At 39.5% G+C, this 12,396-nt stretch overlaps 1 protein-coding gene across 1 annotated transcript in view; it reads left to right on the top strand.

Moving 5' to 3' along the window:
* Positions 1-12,396, top strand: part of CSMD1 (CUB and Sushi multiple domains 1) — a 1,946,356-nt gene that overhangs the window by 1,793,943 nt on the left and 140,017 nt on the right. Inside the window, exon 50 of the mRNA XM_054023823.1 lies at positions 8,149-8,334. Within this exon, the coding sequence (XP_053879798.1) occupies positions 8,149-8,334 (186 nt within the window). The remainder of the gene's footprint in view (positions 1-8,148; positions 8,335-12,396) is intronic.

Below are 12,396 nucleotides of genomic sequence, written 5' to 3' on the forward strand. Positions count from 1 at the left end.
CCGATTGATCACTTACCTGGAGAAGTGCTTACTGCCAGAATCACAGTGTGGCTTCCGCGAGGGACGTGGGACTATTGACATGATCTTCACTGTGCATCAGCTACAGGAGAAATGTCAAGAGCAGAATCGTGAACTCTACACAACTTTTGTGGACCTCACGAAAGCATTTGACTCTGTCAGTCGTCAGGGCCTGTGGAGGATCATGTCGAAATTTGGCTGTTCAGACAGATTTATACGAATGGTACGTCAATTTCATTACGGTATGATGGCTCGTGTCCTGGATGACGGTGAAACATCTGAGGCCTTCCCAGTCACCAACGGCGTCAAGCAAGGGTGTCTTTTAGCACCCACTTTGTTCAGCATGATATTCTCTGCCACTTTGACTGATGCCTTTCAACACTGCACTGAAGGAGTAGGCCTGAAGTATAGAACTGATGGGAAACTATTCAATCTGAGGCGACTGCGTGCCATCACCAAGGTGAAGGAAACTGTACTTCGAGACTTTCTCTTTGCCAATAATTGTGCTCTGAATGCTAGCACAGAGCCAGAAATGCAAGCCAGTATGGACAAGTTTTCAACTGCATGCAACAACTTCGGTCTCACTATTAACATCAAGAAGACTGAGGTCATGCACCAGCCAGCTCCCCACGCTCCGTACTCAGAACCATCCATCACTGTAAACGGACAGAGACTTCAGACAGTGGACCACTTCACGTACCTGGGCAGCACCCTCTCCCGAGCAGTGTCAATCGATGATTTGCAGAATTGCTAAAGCCAGCTCTGCATTTGGCCGATTGTGCTCCAACGTTTGGGAATGTCGAGGGATCAGCCTACCAACGAAGCTGAAGCTCTACCGAACAGTGGTGCTTCCAACTCTGCTGTACGCCTGTGAGACGTGGACTGTCTATTGGAGTCATGCACGAAGGCTCAATCACTTCCACATTTCCTGTCTGCGAAAGTTTCTAAAAATCAGATGGCAGGACAAAGTGCCTGATACTGATGTCCTTACTAGAGCCAGTCTGCCGTCAGTTCACACATTGCTGATGAGAGCCCAGACCAGGTGCGCCGGACATGTCGTGAGAATGTCAGACGAACGCATTCCTAAACAGCTCTTCTATGGAGAACTCACTCAGGGAAAGCGTTCCCCTGGAGGACAAAAGAAGCGGTTCAAGGACACGCTGAAGACCTCTTTGAAGTCCTTCGAGATCAACATCGCCACATGGGAAACCTTCGTACTGAACCGTCCAGCATGGCGCAGCCTCATTCACACAGGCAGTAATACCTCTGAGGCGAGGCGTATTGCTGAGGCTGAAAAAAAGCGTGAGCTGCGCAAGTCCAGAGCTGCTCGTACATCATCGACAGTGCCATTACATGTCTGCCCGACGTGTGATAGGACGTTCCATGCCCGAATTGGACTGATCAGTCATCTTCGGACGCACAGCGCCTGGTCATCGAAAGAATGACTTGTTGAGGTCTTCATCGATAATGATGGACGAACATCACATCATCAGTGCAAAAGTTTCAATTTTAATATAAACATATCTCTAATTTAGGTTATGCTGTTAGGGTCAATGGTATTTCCATTTCCAGTCTTTTCAAGTTGAGACTCACCTAATAATGCTCAACATACTGTATAAGGAACTTGACTATGTTCCAAAAAAAATAACAATTTATTGTTATTACTGTTACTTTCAAAGCAACAGACAAGCATGAGCCACAGTGCATTCAAAATAATTGTAAATGGAGCAAATAACAACAGCTATAGTTAAAGTTGCTGAAACATTTTCATTATACCTCATATTATAGCACATCCTTGTGACATTGGGCAGTGCAGCAGCCACTCAGCTTCAGTTTCCCAGCTGGTCTTCTGCTGCTTCACCCACCATCCCTGAGGTTGCAGAGACTTAGCCCTCTGGCTAGGTTACATATAGTTCTATCCCTTCTGGGGTACTCAAAGTCCAAAACAAACATGAAGCAAGTTAAACTTTTCCCATTCTTCTAAGAGATCTGCTAGGCACCAGTCTTCCCCGGCCCTAGTGTATAGCCAGTCTCTCTTATCTCTAATTGCTCCCCTCCAACTGAACAGGATTCCTGCCTCTGCTCCAGGTGTCTCAATTTGTCTGACAGTCACTAGTCTATTAACACTTTCTGGTCTTGCATGGAGGCTTCTGTGCCCCATTACAGCCCACTTTCTCATTGGATTAGAACTTTATTTTTGGGAGGTTAAAATGTTGCAGGACTGGGCTATACCCAAGGTTAATATTTGTGAAAAGTATTTTTTACCAAAAAAAAAAAAAAAAAAGTTCAGATATTTTGGGATATGAGGAGAGAGAAATACAAATTTTCCAGTTCTTAAAAAAAAATCATAATGTTTTACACTAAAGCAGAAGGAGCAGAAAGCTGAAATTTGTCAGGGAGATAATCCTTAGAGTGGAAAGGTTCCTTTTATTGTCCCTGGAAATTTGTTGTTTTGTAATTTGGCCAAGTTATAGTTTTAAAAATGTTGCTCTGTCTGTACCATCTGTTGTCTTTTGTCTTTTACTTAGCTTGTCAGCTCACTGGGCCAGGGATTGTCCTTTTGTGCTGTGTTTGTACAATGCGTAGCACAATGGCTCCTGGCCCATGACAGGACCTCTTAGGGTCGGTGGTAATACATATAGTAAATAATAATAAGGATGTTACCATTCATATATAGTTTGATTCCTATAGTAGCTACTTACAAGTCTATATCTCTTCTTGCAGACTACTGTGAGAGTTGAGGTTAGCTACAGATTACCTGTTTTTAAGATGAGAAGGCTGCTGGCAGGGCATTTTAACCAGAGGCCCTCAACTGTACTGTACATCCCCACTAGCTCAACACAACCTAAATTAGTGAACCTTCAAGACAAAGCGTATCTGTTAACCAGGCTTTTTCTGAGAGGTTCTTGTAGGGAACCTTTCTTTTCTGGGTGCTGAGCATGTGGCTACTTTCTTTAATGTTTTTAATATTCATTTTTGTATTATTTGGTTTTAGAGCTCTTCTGGTAGGCCATTTTTAAAAACCGAAAAAAATAAAAACATGTAGTAACATTTCTGATAAACTTCTATAAAGGCAAGCAAAATCCTCCTTGCCATGTGAAAGCACTCACTACATGCTCGGATTAAGCAGGGTATATAATTCTACAGGCCTATAATAATGTCTGATTATAAAACAGACTTTCTGGCAAGGTGGTCATCTTATTGCCTGCTGGGCTACACAGAGGCTCTTTTGATAAGAAACACTATCACACTTAGTAGTCTGGCAATATCCAAGGGCGGCTCTAGCTTTTTTGCTGCCACAAGCATGGCAGGCAGGTTGCCTTTGGCGCCATGCCTGCGGGAGGTCCCTGGTCCCGCAGCTTCGGTGTACCCGCCACCGAATTGTCGCCAAATCTGCGAGACCGGCGGACCTCCCGCAGGCATGGTGCCGAAGGCTGCCTGACTGCCGCCCTCACAGGGATTGGCAGGGCGCCCCCCGCGGCTTTCCGCCCCAGGTATACGCTTGGTGCGTTGGTGCCTGGAGCTGCTGCTGGCAATACCTGACAGTCCCCTGGTAGAAAGGAGGTTGAAGTACATGGGAATAGAATGATTTTTACTTAAAACAAAATAAACTTTTTTTAAAATAATGTTTGGTTAGAAGTAGGGTGAGAATCAACAATAGAATATTAGTGAGCTTTTTCAGATACAACTAACCTGACCGTGTGAAAAGATATATGATCTGTATTTATAAATATTCAGTAATGGATCAAATTATCTGCTTTAACTTCATTAAATTATGTGGAGTTACACCAGGGAAGAACTTGTTAAAGTAACATGTCAATCAAAATACTGTGTGTGTGTTTTATTTATGTATAAGAATTGCTATGGTATATATCATTGAAGTATCTGTGTTTTTATGTACTGTGTTCACACACAGTATATGTGAATAGATTCGGGAATCCTAAAGGATTTTTTTGTTATTTTTTTTTTTTAAGAAGAGGAAAAGCTTTACTGTAGAAATAGAAGAATATTTTTGAGGGGGAACATTTATGAGCAATTGAAGTTGCATCCTACTTTCTAGGCAGTAAATAGGCTTTTCAGCTTGTGCTGATTATAGGCTCTTCGGAAGAAATATATCTTGCCGCAATACAAGAACAATGACGACAATTAAGGTTAAAGAACTATTCATTATTCACGCTCTGAATGCTCATAACCCAGCTGGAAGTGTTCATACATAAGTACAAAGTACATGTTGGTGGCACAGGCTGTAAGTTTCTTCTAATCATTGAGCTGAGAAATGTCTGGACCCATTCATTGAATTGGGCAATTTTCTTAGTCTGTTCTTAGTCATTTTAGCAAGCACGTGGGAAGCTGAGAACAGCTTCAGTGCACTTATGTGTTTAACAGCATTGACTACTCTCAGCTGTTAAATGACCAAATGTCATTTTAGTTAGCTCTCTTCATCAAAGCTTGCTCCAGAAAGTCACTGTGTATTTGCTGTTGTTACTTTATTCAAGCCAATGAGTGCTGACATGTTTTGTTTGGACACTATTGGTCTAAAAGCTATTACCATAATCAGACAAACAGTAGCAGCAGGAATACCACTTTCCACTATAGTATTATCTGTAGCGAGAGATGAGTAACAAATAGACAGATGGACTGTAACTGAAGTAGCACCAGAAGGTACTGCTATCATTAGCAATTACTGCAGCAGCAGTAGCTTAGCAACCTAAGGAATATACAGATCAGCAACAGTGCTCCTATATGAGTGGGAGAAGAAAACTAAGAGGGGACTAGGTGTAATGTTTAGGCGGAATGAAAATGGTGAAAGGGGAGTGAGAAGAGAGGAACAGATGCAGACACTGAGATCAGGGTGCAGCAGGTGCAATATTCTGTGCAACATGCTGGGGCTAGTATAACAAACAGATCTGTTTGGTGCAGCTTAAGCACTTGAAAGGTAAAATGGAATATTACACACCTTTTATTCTGCAGTATATCATGCAAATAATAGGGGGATGTTAGAATTCCTGGATTTTAAGTAGTCTCCTGCAATATTATCATCAAGCCAAAGTGCAAAGCACTGTCTGCTGACAGAGCTATTTTCCTGATAAAATGAATGCAGCAGATTCATTCATTTATTGTTCAAGTTACAGAGGTCCAAATTCTGTTCTTTCATTCCATAGAAAGAGTTCTGAATTTAGGATTATACCCAGATTTCTACTGATTAAAGGAAGAACAAAGTTAGGCCTACATATAATATTTTTAAAATTTGAACCCTGATTTTTTTACTTTTAGACAGTTAACCATGTGCAGGCTTAAATCAGAAATTGATATCTTACTCCCAGAAAAAAAAAAGATAAAACAATCAAAAAGTTGCCAGGAAATTAGAATTAATCCAGTTGCATCCCAAAGTAAACCCTTCAGGAGCCATGCCAAGGTTTGTTCTATCATGACAGAAAATAATTGAAAGAGAGGGTTTGTGGGAGGGGGAGCAAAATGTTGACAAGATCCTGCTACCAACAGAAAACAAAAAACACAGTAATTGCAACTGGGAATGGGGAGAGCTTGGTAGTTTTAAGGGGGTAGAAAAACAGGATGGGATTTCAACTTTCTACCTATTTAAAAATATAAGCAAAGGCTCCCCAGCTGTCAAGTTATTTTCAAATGGTGGGAAATTTAGTGTTAGTCCGTTTGTAAAATTCACATTGACTTTATTTTTTAAGGAAGCAGTTTATTTTATCACATTATTTCAGTTCTACTTGCGTGTGCAATTTGACATATTCCAGATGGGAGCAAACACAATAAAAAAACACTAACCAAGAACATGAACCACATCTATCATTTCATATTGCCTAGTTTGTCTCATTGTAATCAAATTCCAAACACTATGTTGTATTTAATTTAAATGCATCAGATGTGACAGCTTTGAAATAATGAAAACAACTTTGTAGAGTTATGTTTATTGTACTGTAACAGTGCGTTGTGAAATTAATCATTTACACTGAAGCAGGTAAATTATACCATTAATTAAATTGATTTTTTTCTCACTTGTGTTCAGTAGGCTTCCGGTAAAGGCTGGCCTTTTATTCTTTTGGCAAATATTGATTTTATAAAATTTAAATAAAAGTCCACGGTCCAAAGAAGAAGACATGCAGTGGCAAAATTCTTTATGTTAAAATGTTGCATTGCTTCCTACAATTGAGCAAGTACATATGGGGCAGAGTTTTTCTTTTTCAACCCTAGTTTATCATCAAAGCTCATCCCGTACTGTTTAATATTTATAAATATAACACTTAAACTTACATTTAATTTCTATGTTTTATTTATCATAGAGTGATATATCAGTGTCTGGACCAGAGCAAGAAGGTGATTCTGTACATATGTGGGTTTGGTTTCCTATGTAATCCTTAATTAAAGGGGCTTAATGTAACTATTGTGCTGTTTTATACTTCAAGTTGCTGTTTTAAAAAGACTAAATCTTTCTAAAGAAATAAAACTTGAAGAAGAAATAAGAAATAACTTGTTGTTATATTTTAAATGCCAGCATAGGGCAAATGAAAAATCTTTCCCAGTTTACCAAGTTATTCAAGCACCCAGGAGTTAGCCCCTGTGGAGTGTGAAGCATGTTAAAACAAAGCCCCACAAAAAAGTTCCTGCTTCTACAATTCTCTTTGCTAAAATCACTGGGAGTGATTAGTTGCCTGGGCAGTCTTTGATAACTGCAGAAGGGCTATATTGACTCAGGGATCACTGGTAAAGGCTTCTGACATAGGTATTTCCAGAAATTTACCTTATCTGGAAAATCCTGTGTTAGCAGGTATTGTTAGATACCATATGCTGGGCTCACTATCTCATAATTCTTTCCTTTTGTAAATAAATTTATATTTGTTTTTACTGTAAATAGGTTACAGTGTTGTGTTGTTATATTGCAGCTAAAACTCAGTTGAATCAAACAAGCTGAAATGTGCATACTATTCCCTTGGAAGTAGCGAACCCGGTAATTAGTGTGATTGTCCAGCAACAGGAGCTGGACACTACAAGGAGATGTTTTCAGAGTGGCTCAGAATCTGAGGTGCACCTGTTGTTAACTTGCAAGGCAAAGTAGGGACTGACAGAGCCCGAAGACCCATGCTTGAGTGGGTGTAGGGCTGGCAGTGACACAGAGCTGACATCCAGTTACCACAAGAAAGACTCCCTCATGCTGGATCTGTAGGAGGTGGGGCGGGGAGGGATAACAAGGTGACTCTCATTCCTGGGCATCTCAAGAAAGTGTCCCTGTCCCAAAGACCTTGGGTGAAATCCTATCCCCTTGGAGTCAATGGGAATTTTGCCATTGAGTTCACCAGGGTTAGGATTTCACCCCTTTTTCTGAGGTAGCAATATTAAGGTATGTCTATACTACACGGCGTTGGTACAATTTCCAGCTTAAGGAGACATACCTAGCATCGACTGAGCTAGCACATTAAAAATAGAGCGTAGCTGGAGAGGTGAAGCGATGGGAGAGACTAGCTGTACTGAGTACATACTCACCCAAGATGCTAGGTATATACTTGGGGAGGCTAGTCCCTCTTGCTGTTTGTTCTGCTGCAACTGCACTCTATTTTTATCATGCTAGCTTGATTCCAGTTAGCACAGGTAAGTCTCCAGTTGGATATTACAGTTCCATCTTGAAGTGTAGATATACCCTAACTGGAATGATGGAAGAGTGGAAAGACTACAGAGAAAGTGGGAACATAGCATTAGTAGACTATTTGATATGTGAGGTTTCTCCTTCATTGCTATTTTATTTGACTTTAGCCTGGTAATTTTGGGTACTTGGTGGATGATTCTGAGCCAATAAATGGCCTGTTGGCCTTTCACATGTCACTTTATTCTGACCGTTTGATATCTACTGTAACTGCAGAATTGACTGAATTGCACAAATAATAGATTAATTGATAAGAAAGTTGGCTTACATTGGCTATACTTTATTTATATATCCATTTTAAAAAATATTCCTGGATTAGTTAGAAAGTTGTAGATGTGGAGGAAATTGAACTGGTTATTGATGACGAATGTATTATTATGCATGTATGTTTTTTGGTATATAGGGGTAAATATGACTTTCAAAAATACCTTAACATACTAGATTTCCATCTTTTTCCCCCTCAGCTGTGTCGTGTGGTATTCCAGAATCTCCAGGAAATGGTTCAGTTGTAGGTAATGAGTTCACTTTGGGCAGTAGAGTGATATATGAATGTAACGAGGGCTTCAAGCTAGAATCTAGTCAACAAGCAACAGCAGTGTGTCAAGAAGATGGATTATGGAGTAACAAAGGGAGGCCACCTGTCTGTAAACGTAAGTGTGCATATATTTTTTCAAACATATTTCTTTTGTATATGTTGAGAAAAGTTTTCAGTGGTGAAATTTAGATCCAAAGTACAAGGATCCCACATTTTGGATATTGAGGAGTACATTTTTATTCAGTATGTGATGAGTTAGAATGATACACAAATGCTATTAATGTTAAGAGTAGTGCAAAGCAGCCTTAAAGCTATTTTAATGAGGTATGCAGATATTTCTTCAGCATAAGGGAATCTCTACGTGCTGTCAAGCTATTATACTCCGCTCTTCACCCTTCTCCTTGCCCTATCCCCAGCTGCAAAATGATCTTTTAGGGACCACTGTAGCTAGGCACAGTTTAGTGCAGCCCTGAGGCTGCTTGAACCTGTGCTGCTGACCAAACTGCCTTCAAGCAAACACCAGGATCACAGGAATAGAAAGGTGGCATGAAGCTACCTTTATCTACCTCAAGCTGTGACAAAATCAGAGCTTTTGTACAGCTGAGGATCTAGCCCATAATTTGATAATATGAATTAGTATACTACCTGTGTAAGTATGCACAAACTCATATAAACAAAATTTATATGTTTTACGATGATGTTCATACATCAAACATAAAATCAAGGTATCTTTTAAAGACATAGGACTTAAAGCCTACAAATAATGAATATACCTTATCTGTGTGTTCCACTAGTTGTTAATGATCTCTTCTCCACCTTCTCTATTTTCTGTTACAATTGCCTGTTGCAACTTGTTTTAATCGAAGTTCTACATTATTCAAGTCAAAGACTGTCTCTTAAAATGTTTCTACAGTGCCCAATACAATGGTACCCTACTTCTGATTGGGATCTCTTGGTGCTACCTTGACAGATAGCAGTAAATTAAAATCTACGCAATTAATTAAGTTTGAGCTTTAGATGTCCTTTTCATGTGCAAAAATACTGGAAAAATATTAGCACATAGACTTGAATTTTTTAAAAATATTGCCCATCTTAGGTACTATACTTAATGTTACAAAATACTCAGTTGACAGTGAATTTAGATTCTAGAATCTGGGAATAGTATGTACCTGTTTTCTAGATTCTGAACATGAGAAACACTTTTTTTTTCAATTCTCCATAAATGTTGCTTATTTTTAATTGTAGGGTAAAGAAAATAGCAATGACTGTGAATTTAGAAATTAGTATGTTTTACTGTAAAAAGGTTTTGGAGTTTAGATTCATTGACAGCAGTGTGTCACCCAGTCTGTGCTATTGTACAAGTGTGGGTTTCTTTAACTACTCTCTGAGTTTTAATCACTTTTAAATTGTATTTTAAGTTATTTAATAATTGTTTTGCTTAAGTAAGCTCTATGGAGGTAGAAAGTGACAAAAAAAGCATTTTTTTCATTATTCTCCTTTTTCAAGCTATTGAGTTGAAAAAGGCTTCCGTTGACTATATGCATTAAATATACAAATTCACTCAGATGTCCACAACTTGACAACATATCTGTGAAAGTGCCTGAGGCTGAACTATTACAGCATACCTGATGTACCTTAAATGCTAATGACAGAAATGCGACTGAGTAGCCTCTCTCATGAAATTTCCTGCAAATGTGTCAATTATAGTAGTGTCTTATGTAGTGTGGATAATAGGCAACAAACCAGTTCATTTCACATGAGCCACCAAATAGCATCAAAGAAATAAACTAGCTATGATTGCTACCGACCTAGGTCAGATATGAACCAAAGACATAAAGGTGAAAAACTGTATTTAATATATTCCATTAGTTTGAGTCAACCAGTTTCCAAGAAGTATTACAGATGGGAAATTTATTGTAGCAGCATATACTGTGTTGAAAGCTGTGCATGAAGAGAGTAAAGTACATCAGAAAATGTTTGTCAAAACTTTAGAAAGGGTTAAAATGAATAAATTATATATTTTAGTGTGTTTGGGGAATACAGTTTGAAGGTGAGCTTTTTTTATTTTCAGATGCCTGATCAACAGCAGCCTTCTGTGTTCTTTAGTTCTAATAAAATTGATTTTTCCCAGATGCTGCCTTCCAAGATAACTTCTGCACCTCTTCCTCTTAGAGCTGCTTTGATTTTACATTGTATGAAGTTCTCGACTGAGAATAAACTACTCATAACATTTTGATTATTGAGTTATGCTGAACCTGAGGGATTCAAGCATAGACATTTTACAAAATACTGTTTTAAAGAAATCATTTTATGTGACTTGGGTCATAATAAGTGAACATTTATCCAATGAGATTGCATGTTGAATAGGAGTGGATTTATGTGTCACCCGGTTCTGAGGGTGCTTAATACAAGGGAGCATATAATGCCCATGTTCCTCAGTTTCTATTGGCTTCCTATGCACTATCAATTTGAGGTTCTAATTTTGCAGTGGTTTCCAACCTTCTCAGCCTAAGAGATGAACATGTTATTTCAAAAAGGTCAAGGGGCCACTGTCAATTCTGTGGGACAAATTATCTGTTCTGTTACGCTTGTTTGTGCTGCTCAGAGAGCAGAAAGAGAATGGAACCTAGCCAACAAGTCTCATGCTTGAGATTCCCCTATTGCTGTGCAGACTCAAGAAGGTCTAGAGCTAAAATAGAGTTCTTATGTCTCCCTGCTCTCTATACCTGGTGCAGGTGGCATGGATGAGGAATGACTGGAGTGTGCAGTGATCCAACTACCCTCAGCTACTGGATGGCCTTTAGGGACCATACATCAGCTAGCACAAGTTAGAACAGCCCATAGACTGAGGCAAGATATCAGGGAACTATAACTGTTAGTTCTCAGCTTCTCTTTCTCCTACTCTGACTACCCTTTGTAGCTGTTTGTGTTAGAGGTGCAATCCATTGCTAAACACTCTCCAAGGCTGAGACAGAACCAACCAAGACCTTGTCCATCTTTCCCTGGAGCTGTCACAGCCTGTAGTGAACCAGGTAATGGAGTAGTAGGCAGAGTTACTTGCTCCTCCATCCTCTGCAGTGCATTAGGCAGCCAGTGGGGGTCTGCTAAACAGCTACAGCAGGAAAAGGACAGCAGCTGCTCAGAGCACTCTGACCTCCTTTGATTTGTTCCTAGGGCTGCAGGGGAAGCACTAGGAGGCAGCTGGGGAACAATACTCCCTACCTCTTCCCGATAAAAATGCAGCTGATTCAAACAGTTCAGTTTAAAAATCACAAGATGTGGCTTAGGGATGAACTTTCAATTCATAATCAAATACAATTCGTTTTTTTAAAATGGTCATGCTCAATGTAGAACTTAGAAAGCAACAAATGTCCCTAGGACACAGGTGAAGCACTACTGAAATATGATTTATAGGGTTCTCAATGGACTAGGCCCATGGTGCTATCGCAAAGGCTACCTTTCCTTCCTCCCACAAAAGCAGGCAACATTTACTTTATACAAAACAAAGAATCAAAGGAACAGAAGGCAGAGCAGCCTCAAGACTGTGAAATCTTTCCTGAAGAGGTCAGGAAGTGTCTCTAGTGTTGCCCTCTGCTGGTCATACTGTAAGACATTTTTTTTCAACACAGCATTTTTCAAAGACATCAGTCTCTTTTTAACTTCCACAATAAATGTGAAATGTGCTTTACAAATACTTATGACTAGAGAGATTTTTAAAATAAAATCTCTGATCCATCTGAATTGATTGTGACATCTTCTTTGGTCTCTGTCTCTTTGCTGTGAAGGAAGATCCAAGAATGGAGAGCATGTCATAAATCATCAGGTGGATGAAAGATATTTCTTTTTCTGTTTCCACCTTTTAAAATTGTTTTGATATTTTATGTCCTGTTGAAGATCCTGGACTTGGGTCAGAGAAGTCGGTGTTACAGACTGGCAGAGATTTCCTGCTAATCTATCCCATTCACAGGTGGTATTCTTGCTGAGAGCTGATTGCATGCATCTCATTAACACCATCCTAGAGTCCAGGCTGTGAACAATTATCCAGGAAGAACATCAGGAACTGCAATACCTGGTGTGAAGTTTTGGGCTGCAATGTGTATTATATTGATCAGGGGGTATGTTCTCAGCCCTAAACAAAGTGTGTGGATTTTAAGCAGAATCAGAAAACCACCTACTC

Source organism: Malaclemys terrapin, chromosome 3 (assembly GCF_027887155.1).
Source record: "Malaclemys terrapin pileata isolate rMalTer1 chromosome 3, rMalTer1.hap1, whole genome shotgun sequence".
NCBI classification, from domain to species: Eukaryota; Metazoa; Chordata; order Testudines; family Emydidae; genus Malaclemys; species Malaclemys terrapin.